At 42.4% G+C, this 21,790-nt stretch overlaps 1 protein-coding gene across 1 annotated transcript; it reads left to right on the top strand.

Annotated features, from left to right (window-relative positions):
• The first annotated feature begins 89 nt into the window (after positions 1–89).
• MELTF (melanotransferrin) lies at positions 90–21,760 on the top strand. The gene is made up of 15 exons (XM_048315020.1): positions 90–2,941; positions 5,363–5,517; positions 9,176–9,275; positions 10,603–10,785; positions 11,108–11,264; positions 12,123–12,190; positions 12,861–13,048; positions 13,231–13,411; positions 14,356–14,507; positions 14,922–15,018; positions 15,838–16,032; positions 16,987–17,143; positions 19,244–19,311; positions 19,407–19,594; positions 20,399–21,760. Exons 1-15 carry the CDS (start codon positions 2,896–2,898, stop codon positions 20,675–20,677), a joined length of 2,214 nt encoding a protein of 737 aa, XP_048170977.1. The 5' UTR covers positions 90–2,895; the 3' UTR covers positions 20,678–21,760.
• The last annotated feature ends 30 nt before the right edge of the window (positions 21,761–21,790 follow it).

Genomic DNA, 21,790 nt, shown 5'->3' with positions numbered 1-21,790 from the left:
TTTTAATTATGCTAAATACAGGTGTTATAGCACTTTGGAATAATTGACTGAGACTGTAAATGAAAATCATATGTGATTTTCTGGACAAGTGACCACATTGGGGTCTGTGAAGTCACTGCATTAAAAGCAGGTTTAAACTTGTGACACTATTATTGCTGGTGTTATGTGGAATGCTAATGAGGCTTACAGGAAGTTAAAGCTGTTGGTGCATGGCCCAAAAGAGTTTCTGGTTTTCAAGATTTGGGAAATCAAGTGTGCTGCCTTTCTGAGAATTCCTGCCCATGAAAGTGCATGGTGTACTGGATTGATGCAGCTTTTGATAAATAATGTCATAAAATTTTAAGGCAGCTAGAAGTGTACTGTTGTCTCCCTCTTTGAAAGTGACTGATTGTTTGAGGTGTCTTGTGAGACATCTTAAAAGACCAATTCTAAAAAAAATAGAAGGATATGAGCCTTTATTAAATCTGCAAACACATCTGAGATCTCTGTATTGTAAACACTTCTTTTTACCTCTTTTTTTAACCCATCAGAAAGAGCCCTGTTCAGCTGAGTAGGTCTGTGAGGAATTGCTCTTTCATATGTTGGAGTGTCTGAGTAACTGTCACTGAACTTCATCCCCAGGCACTTGTCATAAACTAGCCAGGTATCACCAAATACTCCACTCAGACTGAAGTCCACAGCAATTACCTTGCACAGGTGTCATGCTGGAGTGAAAACAAGTTTTGGATCAAGAAAACCCAAAGGACTCTGGAGTATTTGCTTTGCCTTTTTTGTTTTGTTTGCTTCCAGTGTTGCCTTGGAGCACTGGCAGAAAAGTTGATTCTGAAAGCCTTTATGCTCCTTGTTGTCTTACCTTGTGTAACTGTCAGGGTTTTGCATTACTTAATGTTTCTCTGGAGGGGTCTCATTTTTCCAGCATCAGGTGCTGATATATCTATGATTCTTGGGTACACTTTTCTGTATTTTAGAGTTACATTTTATGATACATGTACTTTGCTTAAGGCTTCTACTTTAACAACTAGAGTACTTAGGAAATCCAAATGGCATCATACTGATTCATTACCACTCTTTTGCTGGCGCAGTGAAGGCATCGTGGGTTTTCTTCCTGCCTGATGATAACCCAACTATTTGTAATTGCTATACAGACACATGCTCGATGAAGTATTTGTTACTCTCTATTATTACTGTAAGTTATATTATTTTCTTGTGGGCATTTTTGCTAAGCTGAAAACTAGGAGAAATTTAATATCTCCTTAAAGCAAAGGTACTCATAGAGTTAAGAATAAAATAGGAAAATTATCTAAATTCTGATGAACTGTGCTTGTGTGATTGTTTAGAGGGGGTTGTGTTTGGAATAGACCTCCTGTACAAAAAGGCTGCTCCTCTGCCTTCTGAACCTTTACCACAGAGGATCAGAAGAGCCACAGGAGAGCCCTGGTATCAGATTCATGTCTTACTAATCCTGCCCTTGCAGTCCTAAGCAACTGGTGCTAGGACTGTGCATCAGTCTTGTTATCTGTATATGAATGTAAGCCCTTCTGCAAACATCAGGGAGAGAGGGCTTCAGATGTTAATCTGGCCAGTACAAAGGGCACAGGAGGGATCCAAGCAATGGGTCCTTAAAAGCATTTGGAAATACTGCAGTGGCACCAGGTTATTCTTTAACATGTAAGACAAAAAAGGGACAATAAATTCCAGATGGTCTAGGCAGCCAACAATCAGAGTTCAGCCATAAGGTTTTGTTTGGGGAGAAGGCCTGGAGGGATCATTCTCTCTTTTTTTGAAATTCTAAACTTGAAATAGCAATTAATTGACTCGGCTGTTGTTGTACAGGTGCCTACTAAGGGTTAGAGCATCCTGCCAAACTGCAGTCAGGTAGCTGATGAGTGCTGGAAGCATTCTGCCTCACTCCCTGCTGTACAGGCTGTTGGATGCACAACGCTGTGTGGCTCATGCTCTCCCTGGGTGGGAGGACTCACGGGACACAGCCCTTCTGTTTCTGGGAGCTGGGTGCTGAGCTGAGAAATGGCAGTCAGCAGAGTAAAGCAGCACTTAATGGCTTTCATCTAAACAAAGTGTTACAGGCACCTGCAGTTCACTGACTAATGAGAAATGAAGAAAAGGGCAGCATAAATGAGGCTTGCTGTGTGAAAGTTACACTAAAATTCAGAGAAGCTTTTAACAGAGCTACTGTCAGCAGTTTTGGCTCTTTCTGGGAGAGAGAATCCTTCCTGGGCTTTCTCTTAAACCTTAAAAAAAGTCAGAATAATTCAGCTATTTTATAGCACTTGCTATTAAATTTCAGGAAATGTGCACTTAGCATGTCCTGTACCACCTGTACAGGCTTTGCTGTTGTAAGAGCCTGGGCTTCTGGTTATGGCTTTATGCAATTTCTGACAATGCTGAGAATGTGGCATCAAGTGACTGTCTGCTCTGCCAGATAAACTGCTTACCTTGAATCTCCTCCTGCTTCCTGACCCCCACGTATAGGGGATACATAGACCTCAGCAGGAGTACTGGTTAGTGCGTGGTTCCCCAGCCCTGCCCCCTCCTCTGTGTGCCGGTGTGTAGCCGTTTATTGAATGAAGTCTGTGGGTGGGTGGTGCCAATGCAGAAGCGACCTCATTGGTGCCTCAAATATTTTGCAATTTCCAGGTCTGATTTTTTTTCCAAGTGTAGAGGCAGGGTGGAGAGAGGCATGCTTTCTTTTCCAGTAGTCATTACAAGGTGACGTGTTCCAAGGTAAGCAAGGTATATTGGTGAACAAAGTGCATCGGCAATTGAATGCAGCAGATTTTCACCTAAGAGCAGACTGGAGAGAGCACTCTTGCAGAAGCCTTGATATCTGGGAGTTCTGAAGGCTGAAAAAAAATCACAGATTCCAAAATTTTCACCATGAAGAGCTCCAGAAATATCTTCTATCTTCTCTTCTTTCATGCTGGTAAGTGTTGTCTAAAAGCTTTTGCTGTGGTATGGGACCTCTGTGTGATGTGAGAGAGCACAAGGAAACTAGAACCACTTCTGAGCCAGTCTCATATGGCCAGAAAATAAACCAAAGGAAATTATAGAAAAGCAGTAGAAAAGGCTGTATTGAACACCATGTATGCATCTTGATTCATTGTTATCAAATGTTGTATTTCCTCAGCACAATCAATTTCTTGTTCAGTGGTGTCTGTTTCTCACAACAGTGAGCAGTTCCATGATGCTTACTTTGTAAAAATAGAAATAATTGCTTTATTCCACTTAGCATGCTCTGTGCAACATGTTGGCTTTCTCCTGTCACTCCCAAATTGTATTGGTGAGTGCTTTTAATTTCACCAGAGGTGTAGGTGCTGTTTCTGAAGCAGTCTTCAGTTCTTCAAAAAAGAAATAGTCCTAGTTTATTCTGTTTTCCCCCCCATTGTTTCTGTTGAAAGCCCATGACAGTGTAGTAGTAACTGTATAAATAGCCATTTGACAAGATGTTACACAATGGAGTACCATTACTTTGAGGAGTCATTGGGGTATTTGTCAGTTATAGTTATAGTGTGTTTAGGACCCTGAGCATATTTCAAATGGAAGTTGCCAGCTTCTGCCATTTCAAGCTTTAAGTATATCTACTGATATACAGAAGGGCCAGATTTGAGAATAAACTTGGGTTCAGACACTGACCTGATGTTTTAAGCAGGTTTTCCTTGGCAGTAGGAAGAGAGGCTAACTGCAGGCCTTGTCTGTGCTCAAGCCCACTTCAGATGGGTTAACTTGTAAAGATACCTGGTTTTTGATGAGTGAGGAAAAAACCAACAGATTCATGCTGTTTCACTATTTCGGCTGAAATATAGAGCTAAATGAACTTAATGTTTCAGGTGTATGGCTAATGATTTCATCATACAGTTCATGTTTTACCTCCTGTGTGTCTATGTCTAAATTCAGAATGCTGAGGCTGAAAAATGGCACTTAGCATATATACCTACTGAGATGCTCTCCATCTTAATTTCTATTTGCTTATGTTTATAAAAAGAAAACTCCAAAATGAAAAACAGGATTCTTCTTTCAGTCCCAAGGAATTAATGCTGAAAATTTCACCCCGGCAGAGGAGTTAGTACAAACATTAAGTTTCTGTGAGGTGTGTTTTTACCGTGACCTGTTATGCCTTTCTCCCAACCATCTTGGTTCTCAGAATTCCTGCAACTCAGAGGTGGGCAGTTGTTTCTCCCTCTACTGGCACATGCTGCCATGAAAACTTCCTGTAAGCTTTCCAAGTCTGACTTAATATTTGTTGACAGCAGTAGAGTTGGCTCTGTGTTGCAGAGGAACAGAAAGCCAAACCCACTGTTTCAGTATTGGATCTTTTGGCATCAACAGTCTTGTTTAGTCTGCAGCCGCTAAGTCAGAAAATGTGCACAGAGCACTATCGGGCACTAGTGGAGTAATTTTTAACTTGCACCGTCAGATGTGGCATCTCAGCTGCATGGCACTGGGGGGGAAGTAGAGGGCCAGCTAGAGGTATTAGAAAACCACATGATAAATGGTTTACAGCAGACTCCAGCTTAAAAATGGAAATTGTAGACAAACAGTGGAATGTTGTGTCCCTGCTTACGAAAATGACCCGTGCCTGTTTGTCAGCGTAACCCACGGGTGCGTTTCCATTTCACCGCACTGTCTGGGCACGATGACATCTCCTTACAAAAGCAACCAAGTGTTTGTAACTTTGGCACTTAGGAGGGTGGTGTTTGGGGCCACTGAAAGGCACCTTTCTTTGCTAATTAATGGAAATCTCCACTACTAAACTTGAGTCTTTCCCTTTATGGCTCTGCCCTCCTCTTTTCCTGACTGCAGTTATGATCTCTTATGAAAGACTGTTTTGAAGGGCCAAGTTTACTTTTCTAGTTTTCATAATAAGCCTAGTGGCAAGGCTTTTGAGCACCTAAGGTTGCTTTTTAAATTCAGACCAATATGGGCAGGACTCCAGGTACTAACTAGCAATACTTGAGACGAGTTGTCTTTAGACAGTCTCTGGTTTTGTAGTGTATCATTTAAAATAATAATTTCATATGCTTTTGACTTTGATTAAGATGATGTATTCTGCAAGGTGTTTAGAACAGTCTAGATGCCCTGACCTATTCCACGGTACCTGCATTTCTTATGACAGAAACAAATGCCACTGGATTTCGGTATCTGAGTCTGATCTTGTGGTCAGTCCAAAAAAACTTCAGGATTCATGTTAATCGGAATGCAAGTGGGAATCATCTCTAAGGACTCACTGCAAAGTGAGACCTGATTTTTTTTCTGTTTAGGGAGGAGAAGCAGAACAAAAGTTTGCTTCTAAATGGTAAAGCTCTGATGCGTTCTGTAATGTTTTCTCTTGGTGTTGTGTTTGCAGCTCTCGGCCTGGAGCGTATCCGGTGGTGCACAGTCTCTGAGGAAGAACTTTCTAAGTGTAATGGCATGAGCAAGGCCTTTAGTGAGGCTGGCATCCTTCCCCCTCTGGAGTGTACAGCAGGGGGGTCAGCTGCTAACTGTACCCAGATGATCAAGGTGAGCTGTGAGTGACAGCAGTGTCATTGGTTTAATTTCTTCATGTGCCTAATAATAATCCTCTGGCGAGGTGCACAGGTCTGTGGTGAGTGTCTGGCCATCCAGGCAGCTGACCCTCTGCTTCCTGGCACTCATGGCTCTGAAAAATCAAGGCATATCTTTTTTAGAAAAGACACAAAAGTATACATATGAACTTGAATGTCAGAATGGCCCCGTATCATCTCTTTGGCTGCTCACATATGGCCAGTCATTAGGAACACAGATAAGGTCTTAAATATTTCCTCCCAAATACTAATCTTTGATTTGGGAATTGTGTCAGATTTATTTAGCAGACATTTAAGAAGGGATGGAGCTACAAGATGCAGACAGTAATTAAAGCTGTGCTGCTTAGCCTCTTAAGTAGATTGTATTTTGATAAACTCAGGATCAAACTCCCATTTCAGGGTCCTGTCATGGAAATTGCTGTATAAACAGATGAGCTGAGTGTAATCAAATCAAATCTCCCAATACTGAGTACAAGAGAGAGGCAAAGTAGCAAGTGGGGTGAGCAAAGGGCAAACCTCTGTATTAAGCTGTATTAATTCAGCTGCCCAGAGTATGCTCAGTTTCCAAAAAGAGTGTGCCTCTGGGGAAGGTTTTAAAGACTGGGAACATGTGAATTTGCAAAATGATGTATGCAAGATAATTCCTTCCTTTGGAGGGGGTAGAAGGTAAAAAGTGGATGTTAGAAGCAGTGTGGAGGCAGGTAATCACGGTTGTCTTCACTGGCAGAGTGTGGGGGAAGGGAAGGTTGGCTGGCTGTGTTAATCAATAATGCTCTTTGTGTATTCTCTGTAGATATGCCCAAGAATCAGGTTTTTGTGGAGAAGATGCAGCCTGTCAAGGACAAGAGGTTCAGAGCAAGGAAAGGAGATCTGAAAGAATAGGTTGAAGGGAGATGAAGCATATGATTGTGTGGCCAGAAAAAAGGAACAGATTTCAAAAAGTGATGTCTTGTAATTTTTGTCAATGAAGCAGAATGGTTGACTCCTAAGACTACCTCATTGCCTCTTGATAAATACTGTTCTTGAGCAAGGGAGTCAAGGCTGTATTGAAAAATGCTGAGAGCAGATACCGATACAGATGTGGATCTTACCTTGGGATTAGACAGGGCATTCTAATGTCAGGTCTTCCCAAAACCAGTTGGCTGATTGCTGCATTGAACAGAGGGACCTGTTAGACTCTGCAAAGCAGATTATTTAAAGGGCTGATGCCTGTCTGCTTCTGAAATACAGAGCTCACAGAATTGCATTTGCAAGCCATTGGAAGTAGCAGGCAGGCAGACAGCATGAGTAAGTTGCTTTCTGATGAAATGAATTTTCACTGTAAGGCTTCAGACAAGACTTTGTCCTTTAGACCTCTTTTTTTTTTTTTTTTTTTTCCCTTGTGCTAATAATCTACTAAATATTCAAGCTGACCTACTCTGTGTAGGACTGTGTGGAACCCCTGAGTTGGCATCTGCACTGAACTCTGATCTTTGAGGCCAAGAAGGGAGCAGGACACAGTGGCTGAAGAGGCAGGTGCTGTTTTGTAACACTGCATAATTTGGACTTAGACCTGTGAATGTGTTAGCACATGGATAAAGGAAAAAACCTTTTTGATTGAAGGTGTGTAAAAATTAAGAAATACCTAAATATTTAACTAGGGAACCTGACAATATTTAATGTGACCAGTGCTTATTTTCAGCAGGTCTTTGAAACACTTATGTAGGTAATTCTGAAATGTTGTGACATACAGTAATAAACTTCCTCTGAAAATAATGAATAGAATATGTCCATCACATGTATACTTATTAAAAAATTGTATGTGAGTCCCATGCTTTTGCTAAATTTATTGGCAAATGCTTGCTGCAAAAAAAATAATACACCCACACTGCTGTTGATATGTCACCTCAGCAATAATTGTGTGTATTTAAAAGAGATGTCTGTAGCCAGGAAGCTAATTCATGTTAAATACAACAATTGACTGGTTTTGTCTTGTGCTATTCTTACAGAAGCTATTGATCAGAGGCTCTGTGTCTGAACAGAGCTCGTAGGTTCAGCTTTTTGGTCAGAAAAGTGCTATTTCCTATGAAAATATGGCCATATAACATGCCTCATGACTTCTGTGACACCCTTTCCATTATATCTGCTCTATTTTCTGTCCACCACCAATTCTAGAAGCTCATTTTGTTCTTCTTCAGGGTAAGATCCTTCTAACTCCCACCTCCTCTAACTTCCACCTCCTCTCCTGTCAGGTGTCCCTCCTAAACAACAGGCTGTATTTGATTCCTAAACTGTCCTGTGCTCTAACCCTCACCAGTGGAATATCGCATCTAGTTATTCCAGAAAGATTGTGTCTGTTCTTTAAGATGCAAATATTTTCCAACACCAAGTCTGCTTCAGGTTCCCTTGGATTTATTCAGCTCTTATTCATGAGAAGCAACTCTCAGGACATCTCTTGTTTCAGCTGATTAATGGATATAATCTTTTTTCTCCTTCAAGCCAAACAAGTAAAAGATTTCAAATTACATGGCAACTTCAAATCTGGTTTAGATGTCAACATCAACATATTACCTGTGCTCTCACATGATCCCTTAAAAAATGTTCAAGCTCTGTATGTTGTTCAGCCTGTGGGAATTTGCTGTGGTGTGCTGAGTAGTCCTAGCCCTGCCCTGACCAGGGCTTTGCAAGCTCCCAAGGGATGGAGAAACTAAATTACTCCCTCCAGTGCCAAACCAGAGGTTAAGCAAACTGGTAAGAAACTTGGAATCAGCTTAGAAATGCAAAATGTCACACTGCTGATTATTTCTTGGCAGTACCTTGTCTCTGGGAAATGCCCTCTCCTGGCTCCCATAGGTTCAGCACACAGTGGGAGCTGGCTCTGCTGGCCAGAGGTGTGTACAGCAGTTCTCCTGGCCTCGCTGCTGTGGGAAGTCCCGTCCTGTGCTATCCAGAGCAATCCTGCATCTGTAGCAGGATCCCAGCCAGCTTGGTGTTACAGTCAACAGAAAATACATTGTGCTGTTGGACACGTTCCCCAAAGTGGATGCCTCAGACTTGTATTCTCCCAATTTGAACAGTCTTTTTAGATACTTCCTCCTTCTCGGGAACCCATTGTCACCTGCTCCCCTGCTGACAAAATGCATGTCTGGCTTGTGCTGAGCTACAAGCCAGCAGGATCTAAGGGTGCTTTGGAGTGCACTTTGGCATTCAGATTTTGTAGCCCCAAAAGATACTATTTTGAACTATCTCTGTATGATCTAAAAATGTATTTACTTTATTTAAATCTTCAAGAGTCAGGGTACTAGCTACAGAGATGAATGAAACCTCAAATCACTGGGCCTTAAGATCCTTCACAGAGCTGCAGCATCCATTTCTAAGGTTCCTCTGAACTATTAACACTAGTGAAGCCATCATGGTGCAGGGCTGGTTTCTGCATTGTTTCTGCAGGAAGGCAGTTTTGAAGGTCTAAAATCCCTCTTGGTAAGAGTTCAGAAATTTGTGTGCCCTTAAAATAACTGGAAAAAAGAAAACACAAATACAGATTAAGGGGTGTCTTGTAAATGCATGGGCACTCTGGTTGTTAATAAATACTGAAATTAAGCTTTAACAAACATTCTGCCCTTGTGTCTGCACAGGATGACTTGGCAGATGCAGTGACCCTGGATGGCCGCTTGATTTTCCAGGCTGGAAGGGAGCATGGTCTGAAACCTGTGGTTGGGGAAGTATATGATCAAGGTCTGTTCTGATCAAATGCCTTTTAGATCACTTAAAATGCATAAGAAAAAGTATTTGCTGTTTGCATTTTATTTGGAGTCCTCTTGAAGACTCTAAACAGTAGGTAGTATTCAGGTTCCCTCTTGGTTGCTCCTGCCTGTAACAGACTGTCTGGGGAAACAGGAGACACAGGGCTGTGGCTGAGTGTGTCCTGAAGCATTTGGGTCAGAATAGCTGTTTCTGTAATAAGTTTGTTGGGTTGTTTCTTGTTTCTTTTTACTGTCTCTCTGCTTACTATGTTCTCTGTTCCATACTTTTCAGATTAATGAATTGCAAAGCATGAATTATTAGGTTTATCTGTCAGTCCCATGCATTAGAATAATTAGATTTTGTTTTTACTAGTGTATACGATTACCTGCTGGAAGAAAGGAAGTACTAGATTATGCTTCTTGTCTGGGTGACCTTAAGCTTTGAGTTCCTTTCAAGGCAGAGACAATAATTCAGTGCTTGTGTAGTTCAGAGCTGGAGGATGCCCCCCATAACTTTAAGACACAAGGGAAGGGAGAGCTCTGGAAGCAGTTTGCTGGCAATGCTGTCCCATCACTCTGTTGTGAGATGGAGCTGGATTTGTTTTGTAGCTGGGTCTCAGTGTCACCTGGCCAAAGGCATCCTCAGAAGTGGCTGTTGGGCTCAGTCCATAGGATCTTGGGTCATCTGCAGCAGCCCCCCCACCCTGTTAAACACATCATGACTCTGGTGAGGGACCTGTGCTTTGGCTTCTTAAAACCAAATGGGCCTCAGGACCCAGAGGCTGGCTATCTCCATTAGTCAGGCTACGAGCTGAAATAAGAGAAAAGGGAAAGAAATTTAGTGATTTCTGATCTAAATAAAGTCAGATTAAATGACCTTATGATCACTTCAAACCCTCAACTCTTGAGTCTGAGTTATATTAAACTGTAAAACAAAGAGAATGAAATCAGCAGTGATGCTCCAGAGACAACAGTTCACTCTGCTGTAACAAAATTAAGACCAACTGGGGAGTAAATTATATCGGTTTCAATTCAATCCAAATATATCTAAAGTCATAGAAAACTTCCTCCAGCAAGGAACCTCCCTTTCAAAGCAGAGTGACCTCCAAAGTTAGAGCAGATTGTCTGTGGACTAAGACAATTCACACTGAAAAAATAACAGGGTACATTGATACACAGGCAGCAGGTTCTCACCAAGGATGTGAACAGAGTGACTTGCTTGTGGGTAGGGAAGTCACAAGAGGCCAAAGATCAGTGTATGTCACTGTAATGCTGCTGTGAGGCTACTTAGGTTGCTTCTCTTTCTTCCTATGCTGCAGAGGTTGGAACTTCCTATTATGCTGTGGCTGTGGTGAAGAAGAGCTCCAACATCACCATCAACAGTCTGAAGGGTGTGCGCTCCTGTCACACCGGCATCAACAGGACTGCAGGCTGGGATGTGCCCGTGGGTTACCTCACTCACACCGGGCACCTGGCAGCAATGGGATGTGACCTTCCAAAAGGCAAGAGTTAGAGGGCAAAGATCTCTTCAGCAATGCTCTCCCAATGGTCTTGGGACCCTGTGTGTGTGTCCAGAGATGTGATTCAGCTGCTGTTTTGTTCTTTGACTTTGGTGCTCCATGTACGATGGAATAGACCTAATGTAGGTCTGATGAAGACTGCAGGGTTTTGGGTTTTTTTAAACTTGGAAATTATCTTTTAAGAAGAAAGTAACTTGTGCCTTCTATGTCTTTGTAGAGATGTACTGTGTGGATGTGTTAAAATGAAATTGTAGGATCTTGTTTATTCATTGCTAAAAATGTCTCATTCTAATTTTGCATTTAGCTGTAAGTGACTATTTCAATGCAAGCTGTGTTCCTGGAGCAAATGGTGTGAACTATCCTAAATCCCTCTGTCAGCTCTGCAAAGGGGACTCAGAAGGACAGAACAAATGTCAACTAAATTCCCAGGAGCAATACTATGACTACAGTGGGGCTTTCAGGTAAAAATTGTGTCTTTGTCAATTTTTTTTATCGCTGTACCCTTTCCGTAGTCATGTTCAGGCCTCACTGACAGGAAACTGAAGCTACAGAGCTTCCAGTTGATCTTGTTAGAAAATCTGTAGTTTTGTTAGGATAGCCATGCTTTTAATTTGACTGAATAAAAGTAATTATTAACCCATTATTTAAGGTATTAATACCTGAATATTAAAACCAAATGGATATTTAGCACATATACTGGGCAGGGAAAGCCCCCTGCTGTTTGCTGTCTCCAGCTGTTGACACAATCTGAGTGTTTCAGCAGGCTTTACTGACTTATCTTTCCCAGTAAAACCTGATGATCCTCGGCGTCTGAGAGCTGAACTGCTGCCCTACTTGGCTATTTCAGTCATCCCACCTCAGCTGCACTGAATTATCGAGCTGCTCTGCCCTCCATTTTTGCACACCAATCTTTATTTTCCTCTTTCCCATCTGTGTGCTGTGTTGCAGGTCCCAGTCCCCGAGTCATAGCATTAATGAGGGCAGAATTTGCTTATGAGAAACACTTGCTCTTCCCTGTGAATTCCCCAAAAGATTATGTGCCTGCCTTAGACATAGAACTGTATTGGACAAAGAAGGTCATGGTGTTTGTCCCAGGCAGCACTGAACATGTTGTTCATGTTCACCAAATGACAATGATAGTTTACTTCATGCTCTAACAGCCACTAGTCTCTGCCTTGAGCAAAACTCTCAGCACAAGGAAGTAGGTCAGTGTCTGTGGCTGATGGAACGGAGCACAGAGCCCTCAGGCTGTCAGCCGGCAGTGGCCAGAGCACGGGGGTTTTATAATGCATTTTTGTGGTTGGATTTGTATTTATTAGGTGTTTGGCTGAAAATGCTGGAGAGGTTGCTTTTGTGAAGCACAGCACAGTGCCTGGATATACAGATGGTGAGTAATCCTGAAGCTTGTTGAAAAATGGCTGCAAGGTCTGAAGTACGGTATCTGTAATGACAGTGTAATATCAAATATTTGATGTATTTGGAATTGAGGAATCAGCAAAAATATGCTGTAATAGTGAAAACAGATGTACCCTCTGAGGTGTGCACCAGGAGATAGAGAATTTTTAAAATGTTTGATAGTGTTGGTAAAGGTGAAAGGTGGAATCCTAAGCTGCTTCTGGAAAGAGGCCTTCAACAGCAGAAAACTCTTTTTTATACAGTCCTGGGCTGTCACATTGCTCCAGCCTGCCAAGGGATTCGGTGGAGACTAGGAGAGTTAACATGCCCTATCTGGCACTGTGTAAAAACTTCCTTGAATCTAACATTGCTTTAATATCTTGTACCTGTCTGACCCAGGGGAAAAAAAGCCCAGAAAATGCTGTACATGATTCTAAACTAGGGATGCTCTTGATATCCTGCAGACACCAGTACAGCTCAGTGCAGTCTCACAAGTGTTACAGGACTGAAGGACGACAGAGATGCACAGGATATCCTGTGCAGGCAGGAACAGTTCAGAGATGCTCAGGAGATGTGTGTTCTGCTCCACATGTGAAGCTTGGAGCCAGAAGCATCAGCCCCACCTGATGTCTGTTCCTTAAGCACATCCTGTCTGATTTCAGGGAGAAGCCTTTCTTCCTGGGCCCAGGGGCTCCGCTCCCGGGACTTCCAGCTGCTGTGTCGCGATGGCAGAAGAGCTGATGTGACAGAGTGGAGAAGCTGCCACCTGGCCCGAGTCCCCGCTCGGGCTGTGGTTGTGCGGCCTGACACAGATGGGACAGTTCTCTTCCAGCTCCTAAACCAGGGACAAGTAGGAGACTGTTTTTTCATTGCTACTTTGCATTTTAGAAGGGTTCTCCCACCAGTCTAACCAAACTGAAAACAGGATATCTGAGCACTTTTGGCTCTGTGGGGTTTGAAGTGGTATGGGGTGTCACACATTCCAGGTAGAGAGATATGTGACAGGTGCTTCTTTCTTCTTTAATATTACAGCAAAGATTTAATGGGGTGGGTGCCAAGTTTCAGATGTTTGACTCTGCAGCCTACGGTGCCCAAAATCTTCTGTTCCGAGATGCCACCACGGAGCTTGTTGAAATCACAGCTCAGAATTACCAGGCATGGTTGGGTGATGAGTATCTTCATGCCATGCAAGCTCTGAGCTGCAACCCCAACAGTAAGTTGTCTGTAGATTCCTATTTATAACCAAGAAAAAAGATAGCTGATAACACAGATCATCTTGATTCTGCTTTATTTTCTTCCCGCTCTTGGAGGGTTCCGGCAAGATGCGAATCTGATTTTTGAGCATGGGCAAAGGTCACTTTTTGACCTAGAAACAATAGTGCATTGCAGAACATTTTCCTGTGCAAATTGGCCCACTTTTTTATAAGATGCAGGCATTTTTCACCCTTGCTAGTATATGAGAGACATTAATCTGGTAAGATGCTACTGCTACCTGGTACTTAATTTCTTACCTGCTGACAAGGAGAAGTAATGTGCTGCTATGCAAATCCTCAGGTAGTCTATAAAATACGGTGAATGGGCTCCTAGCAGAGGGTTTCCTCCACAAGCTGAAGGAAACCTTCAGCTGCTCTTTATTGAAGCATTATGGTCCTTCTTGCTATCAGAAGAAAGTAGAAATTACTAGATACATGTTCTGGGAAAGTCAGAAACACAAATTACAATAATCTTTGCCTTAAGAAGCTTAAAAATCCTGGCAGCTGAGGCTCCCAGATGTGATCTGTGCTGTGGCAAAGACCCTCACCTTCCTGACTTGTCTCTTCTGGGCATTCCTCCGTGACTGTCAGTGTGAGGAAGCTTGTGTTCAGGGTGGCTTTTTGCTGCACTCAACTAACACATTGTGGCTGGGCTTAATGGTCAGTAATTGTAGAAATTGTTGTTCCTTTGCTATGGAGAGGTTTGCAGTGTGGACATAACTGCTCGTCAGGGAGTGCCCTGGTTCCTGGTCTGGTGTAACTCTGAGCTGGAGGGATGGGGAGCAACACAGAAGCAAATATTTTCAATTGCATATATGGGACACATGTGACAGTGGGCAGTGTGATGGCTCCTTGTCTAGTGCAAAGAAAGTGAATGTAGTATTTGCTTTTCAATTTTGTGCAGCAATGCCAGAAAGCCTGAACTGGTGTGTTGTATCCACTGAGGAGATTTGGAAATGTGGTGAAATGGCCGTTGCCTTTAGGAAAGAGAATCTGAAGCCAGCAATTCAGTGTGTTTCAGCCAAGACAAAGGAAGAGTGCATGGAGCTGATCCAGGTAGGCTGCTGCAGTCATTGTGCCATAAACCAAATGAACAGAAGCTGCTCTCTGCTGGGTAGGTGGGGTTAGAGAGATGTGCGCTCACTTTGGTGACCAGTAGGAACACTGGATTTCAAGATGATCTGTAGCTCAGATGGTCTGGATGAACCTGGACCCTGATCGTCTTTGGCTGTGAGGAGAACACTGTTTCCCATCTAACTCAAGCCTCTGTATGTGAAATCTCCTGCCCCTGTTTCAGTGATGATGCTTTATGCACATTTGGGAGATTTTCTTTAGCAGTGTGATGCTCTTTTGCTGGCAGCCTTGCCCTTCAGGGTGCCACAGGTGTGACCATAAAGGTGTCGTCATTGTAGCAAGGAAAGTATCTGCTGGGTTTTTTTCAGAAATCCTATATTTTCTTTTATTTTTCAGAAAAAGGAAAGTGATGTTGTAGTTCTGGGTGGAGCTGATATTTACACAGCTGGGAAGACATATGGCCTTGTACCAGCTGCTGGAGAAAGTTATTCTGGTAAGAAGGTCCAGAAACATAAATATTGGCCTTATTTTTCCAGGTTGTTTGAAAACAGCACTAAAAGCACAGTCCTTTGTTCCCAGCCCTACTAGGAAAGCTGTTTTCAAAGGAAATAAAAATCATGACCCTCTCATCATGGATAGAGGAGGATATGAGATGAGCTTCTACAGTGAGGCAACTTCTGTCTGTCCTGCTGCAGGACCAGGTTGAGTCTTTGGCAATTTTTAGTCTCGTACCTCTTCATTTGTTTTTTGAATTCTGAAAAAAAAATATTTTCAGTGGAAAAAACTAGTATTCACAAAGTCAAAATATTTTTAAGGGAAGCAAAAATACAGAAATTGCACAGTAGATTCTAGTTAGAAGCAAATTCTTCCTGTCAATGTGGCTGCTTCAGAGTCACGGATTAAAAGAGGGCTTGTGTCTACAGTGTCACTAAGGCAGAGTTGAAATTTGCTGCCAAACTCATTGAAGTTTTAATACAGGTTTGAAGTTTTCACATAAAAACAACTTCTTGAAGCAGATTTTCTAAGTTACTTATGCCCCAAACATTGTTTTTCAGAGGGATGTATTTATAAGAGCTGATGGTAACAAGAACACTTTCATCATCTTGTCTGTAGATTATTCAGCTCAGGTGTGTAGCAGTACCAGCTTACAGACCATAGGTGAATGCAGCAGCATGTACATCCTTACTCCCTGACTAGCAGATTGTTGGTGCAGTTGAGGTTGCCACCAGACAAGTGTAATGGATCCACAGATGATCACTAAGGTGTGGGAATGCTTAAGGAAAGCTGTAATGTGTTGTTTTTTTTCTACAAGCTGATGACAGCAGCAATGCATACTATGCAGTGGTGGTAGTGAAACGAAATCTGTCCAATGCATTCACCATCAGTGACCTGAGAGGGAAGAAGTCCTGCCACACAGGGCTGGGGAGAAATGCTGGATGGAATATTCCCATTGGCATACTAATTAAGAGGGGGATTATTAAGAACAGAGACTGTAATATTCCTCAAGGTAAGACAACATTATTATATATCAAAAAGATAGTAATTGTCTAATGATAAACTTTAATTAGGGAATTAATTTTGATATTTCATAGCTCTATATTAATAATATCTGTTTGTGAAGGGGTGTTGTGTTTTTAATACAATGATTTGAAATTTTAAGTTTGCCACCAGTGTGGACTAGTGGAGATCTCTAACAGAAAATGTTACATCTAACACAAAAGTATCCTTTCCTTTATCACAAAATCATTGGCTAATTTAGGTTGGAAGGGACAGTTTGAGGTCATCTAGTCCAAACAGCTACTTAAAGGTCTGGTAGCTCATAGTGCTCAGGGCTATGTCCAGGCAGGTTCGGAGTAACTCCTAGGACACCGATTACATACAACCTCTCTGAACCCTGTCCCACTATTTGACCATCCTTGGTACAAAGGATTTCTTTTCTTGTATCTAATCAGAATTTTCCTTCTCATAACTTTGGTCTGTTGTTTCTCATCCTTTTGCTCTGCATCCCTGAGAAGGACCTGGCTCTGTCTTCCTGAAAACCCCACTATGTAAATTAAGATAGCAATACACTGTTAGTTGTCTTCTCTCCAGGCTGACCAAGCCCAGTTCTCAGCCTGGAAAGTGCAAGCTGTGCTTCAGCCAACTCTGAGCATCCTACTGTCCTTCCACTGTATTTGCTCTAGAATGTCCATGTCCTTTTAACACTGGGAGCTCAGAGCTTGCCACAGATGTCAGAGGAGAACCTTCCCTGACTGCTCCCCCAGCACACCCCCACTATTTTATTGACTTTACATAGTCAACTAAAGAGTGCTCTGAAAATATTTGAGAAGTTCTGGTTTGTGAATTCCAGTAAGGCAGCTGTAACTTGTATTTCTAGTGTTCTACTGAAACCTGCATCATGATATTTTTTTGTGAAGAGCCCACACTTTTCACTCCTTATGTTGGTTTTGTCTTTCCCCAGCTGTGAGTGAGTTTTTCTCTGCCAGCTGTGTGCCCTCAGCTGAGCAGGACAATTACCCAGCAAAGCTCTGTCAACTGTGTATTGGAGATGACAGTGGAAAAAACAAATGCAGTGCAAGTAGCCAAGAACGTTATTACAGCTACAGTGGAGCCTTCAGGTAACTGATACCTACGGTTGTGATTTTGTGTGTCAGCCTGCCAAAATGCAATGAGCACCTGGTTTCCATCCCAGTCAGCAAGCAGAGGTTGTTGTTGCTGCAGCAGGTGCTGTAAATTAGGTGGGATGTGTGTCCTTGCAGACAGCCAGGTGATCATACAGCCCAACCCACATGTCTGTGCACAGAGCACCCACCTCATGAGGATCAAGTAGATTGTTGTTGGTGTGCAGTCTTGCTTTAATCTAGTGGGACAGGGAGTCTGCCACTCTGGATGGGCAGCTCATCCATAGGGAGCTCTAGCAGGGAAGCAGGCGCACAGTAGCCACGATCTGGCTTCTCTAAGTCCCTGCAGAGTGACAGGCTTGTGATGAGGAGCCTGGAATGTGTCTTCACTACTCTGATTCATTGGTGGCTGTATCTGAAGGTAGATTTCTGAACAGCACAAACAGCTATGGCTAATGTTCAATCACCAAAACCTATTCCAAACAGAGTATGTTAAAAACACAGGGGGGAAAATAGTATAGAATGGAATGAATATTTAGTGTAACAGTGTACATGTACACATGGGGCCATACCCTAAGACTGTGAAACTCTCAGATATGGAACGAGCACTTCCTTTTCCTGACTATCACCTCAGAAGGTAATGGTGCATGTAACAGCTGGCAGAAAGCCACCTTTTTCCTTCGGGGGGGAGAGTTCCACAGCAGCTGCCTAGTAAATACTGAAGCATTAGATAGATTTGGGTAACTACTTTTTGCAAATCTATTTAGTTGAGTCCAGCTGCTCTGCTGGGTTTGCCTTGCAGGCAAACTTCAGATCCTCTGCTGTACTTCATGAGTACAGAACATAGACTTCATGAGAACAGAGCCAGCTCCCAGTCACCAGACGAATGAGCAACAAATGCTGTTACAGGCTGCATGAGCCTTGCTCATAATTCTAAGATTCTGCATTTGATAATAGTGCCCATACAGTCAAACTTTATATGGAGATCACTTTTGTTTTAATAGAGAAGGTGCTTAATTCATTGAGTGATGTGGGGCATTTTAAGTATTTAAATGTGTAGAATGTGAAAAATGGAGGATCACAGTCTTCCTCAAGGTTAGGGTAGGTCTATCCGTGACACTCAGGTGATCCTGTCTGAAAGAAGAATGGGTTGTGGAAGGTGATTGAGATGGACTTAAAATTCAGATTTCCAGATTCCTTCAACTCTGTCTTCAGACTAACTTTACTAGAGGTGTGATGTGAGAGGCCATTCAGTTTGTGTATATTCCAACTGCCTGGGGCGAATTAAACTGCCCAGAGTAGTAAAAAATCTGTTAGGAAAGCTTTTTCTGATTGGGAAATGCACTGAACAGCCCCACTAGTCCTCGTTGTCTGCATGACAGCATCAACCACATCGTGGTAAGACCTTTGATTAGAACTGCTGATGTTAAACCAGGTGCAATTGAAACATATGCATTTTTGGTAACTGTTACCAGTAATAACTTTCCCTTGCATTTTGTATTGCATAAGCCGTGCACAGTTACAGCTTTACATCTATTTCATTGGTGTGTTTAATTATTTTGTTTTAGGAAATGCTTCTTGAAAACACTTACAGAATAAGCTACATAGGAGAGGAGGTGGTTTTAGGGTCCCTTGTCATGTTGGGCTGCTTCTGCATCAGAAAATTAGAGGAAACTGAACTTAGTTCTGGAACACTACCCTTAGAAATTGCAGTTAGATTAACTAGAGGTCTTCAATATACAGGGCTGCAAATGCTGCATTGAGTATCACATAATAGATCTTCTGTTTCTTTACTCATCTAATACTGGTCTTTCCTGTTGTTTTTCACACTGCTTTTAATAATTTTTTTCTACTCTATTCCACTCTTGAAATTTGTAATTCAGAATATATTTTTTTTTTAATATTTTGCAAAAATGTTGCTTTTCTCTACATCCAAGATGCTTAATTTCTCTGGTTTTTCTTACTAACTTTGGACCCAGTACATTTGTTTAAGGAATGCCTGTAAAAAAAATTGCATTCTAAACCTATGAGTTACTGAAAAAATGTGGTTCACATAGAGATGCTTCGAATTGAATTCATATCTTTGACTTTCTTTAGGTGCCTGGCAGAAGATTCTGGGGATGTAGCCTTTGTGAAGCACTCAACGGTGTTTGAAAACACAGATGGTACTTAGTTTTACATGTCTCTTTATTATAATCCAATTATTTTTTCTTGCTCTAAAGCATTCATTGCTTGAAAATGACCAGTTTCTTTTTTTCAGGTAAAAACACTGCTAGTTGGGCCCAAAAGTTGAAATCCACTGATTTCCAGTTACTATGTCCAAATGGTGCCCGTGCTGAAGTCAGCCAGTTTGCCAGTTGTCACCTGGCTCAGGTGCCAGCTCAGGCTGTTATGGTTCACCCAGATGTCAACGTTTTTGCTCTATATGGACTACTGGACAGAGCCCAGGTACTAATAATCCATTTATTTTTGGGGGGAGTTCCATATGGTCTAACACACTCCGAGGATAAGGACTGCATCATGGCACTGGCAGCATGTGCACAGTGCACAGCCCTGGGAGTGTGACAGAGAAGGTAAAATACAACCCATGTAACTCACCCAGTAAAACCACCCTGGTGCACAAGGGATTTCAACTTTTTGCCCAGCCACTGGTTGCAGTAGTAATTTCCCATGGCTTTCCTCTGTTTCAGCATTACTTTGAGGTATACAAGAAACAGAGTACATGCTAACGCTTTCCCATTCTGGAATTTTCCTTGGAATGCAATAGAATGTTTGTTTATGGGTTTGTTTATGCTGGGTTTGTTTATGCTACAGCCATGTACATGGTAAACCATGCAGGCAGAGTGTGCCTGGCTGCCACAGCGAGGTTCCTTCTTCTCCATCCTGAAGTTAATTAGTTCAAAATCACGACTGAGCAATATCCCCATGGTAGGCTTCAGTCGTGTCTGTAACTTCTGGGCAGCCAAACCCTATATTGCATAACAATATTTAGGCAGGAGAATTTTTAAAAAACTACAGCTCTTTTTCCAGATAGTAACTGAGAAAAACAAAATCACAAATGCTGTTCTTGTAATTGCCAGTGGCAGAATTCTGTATCTGATCTACTGGAGCGTCTAAAAGGAATGCATAAGAGATTCTGCAATTGTGTATGAATTTTTCATCTACAAAACAGTTCCTGTCATATTTCATGTTGTATGACAGGAACATGGCACTTCATCTTGCAAAATACTAAGAATTTTTTATTATTTTCAGGTCTACTTTGGAAATAGCAGCAACGGAAATGGATTCAAAATGTTTGATTCTTCAACTTTTCAGGGAAAAGACTTGATTTTTAAGGATTCCACTGTTGAGATTGTGCCAGTAGAAGAGAGGAGAACATACACAGAATGGCTGGGGAGTGAATATATTGAGTCCCTTGAAGGGATGCAAACGCCCCAGTGCTCTGGGGCAGGTAATAAGATAACACAATACTCACTCATGGCTACTGTCATTCCCCTGCTTGTTTTATGGCAGATACAAGGCTTGGACTAGCACAGTCCAAATGGCAACTTCCAGGCCACCTCTGCCCTGCCACCTTCTCTTCAGAAAAGCTGCTGTTTGGATAACGTGCTGTGCTACCACGTGAATGCCTCTTCCTGCCTCTCTGCAGGGCAAGTGCCAACAGCATCTGCTCATCAGGGAGTGGGAGGGGGCTGGAAGCTGCCCCTGTCTGTGTGGATGGGGTGGAATTTGGGGCAGAAACCAGCAATACAGTATCAACATGGTTTACAAGATTAGTCTAAAACTGGAGCATTTCTGCTATCATTGCTGATAGTGAACCACCCAGGATTCCCAAGAACTGTTAGATGGATACTGGGTTTCTGACCTGTAGAAGAATTTCTTGGAAGGAAATATCAAAATTCTTGCCTAGTGAATCTTCTCTCTAGCAGCCTCCTGGTGGGTTATATTCAGACTCCATATCCCTGCTTTACCCATCCCACCCAGTTTCCCCTGAGCTCTGCTGCCACAGAGGTAAGCGCGCAGAGAATGGACAGGCTGTGAACAGAGACCAGTCCAGCTTCTACCATGGACAAAGTCTTCTACCTTCCAGCAGAAGAAAGTAGGGGAAATTTCCAAAGTCACTGGATGAAGAGGAAGCCCTGAGAGACTGGGAGGGGGACTACCCTTTGACAGAGAAAAGAACAAAGCCAAATGTGAGCATCCACTGAGCTTATTGACTTTCTACACCCAGTGCTCTCATGGCTGGACAGAGATGTCCTGTGATCTTTAATTTGATGCAGCCTTCATCAAGAGCCTCATGGCTGTCCTCCTTCCACATGGGGCTATCCTGAGTGTCTGTGCATGAAACTCGTATTTGCTGTAGGTGAAACAAAGTACTTCACTTCTGAGTAGCCATTTCTACTGGCTGTAGCATTCAGGTTTTATTTTTATCCATAGCTGCACTAACCAGATGTTGCTGTGCTGCTGGCAAGCACTGTCCTCTTGACTGTAGAGACCACCTCATGATCTTGGGATGAACAGACATTTGGTGTAATAAAAACCTTGTAAAGCCAGATAGTAATCATGTAAATAAGTGAAAATAGCAAATAAACATCAGAAGTAATCACACTTTAACGAGACTCCAGCCTGGTAGCTAAACTACAG

The sequence above is a fragment of the Corvus hawaiiensis genome, chromosome 10, assembly GCF_020740725.1.
Source record: "Corvus hawaiiensis isolate bCorHaw1 chromosome 10, bCorHaw1.pri.cur, whole genome shotgun sequence".
Lineage (NCBI taxonomy): Eukaryota > Metazoa > Chordata > Aves > Passeriformes > Corvidae > Corvus > Corvus hawaiiensis.
Note: the sequence above shows the minus strand (reverse complement) of the source record. Positions and strands in the feature narration are given on the sequence as shown.

Excerpts from the sequence above, each read along its gene's own strand:
- MELTF (XM_048315020.1), top strand. The coding sequence starts at position 2,896 with ATGAAGAGCTCCAGAAATATCTTCTATCTTCTCTTCTTTCATGCTG. Across the intron at positions 5,518-9,175 it reads ACTGTACCCAGATGATCAAG|GATGACTTGGCAGATGCAGT; the intron begins GTGAGCTGTGAG and ends GTGTCTGCACAG. Across the intron at positions 16,033-16,986 it reads AGACTGTAATATTCCTCAAG|CTGTGAGTGAGTTTTTCTCT; the intron begins GTAAGACAACAT and ends GTCTTTCCCCAG.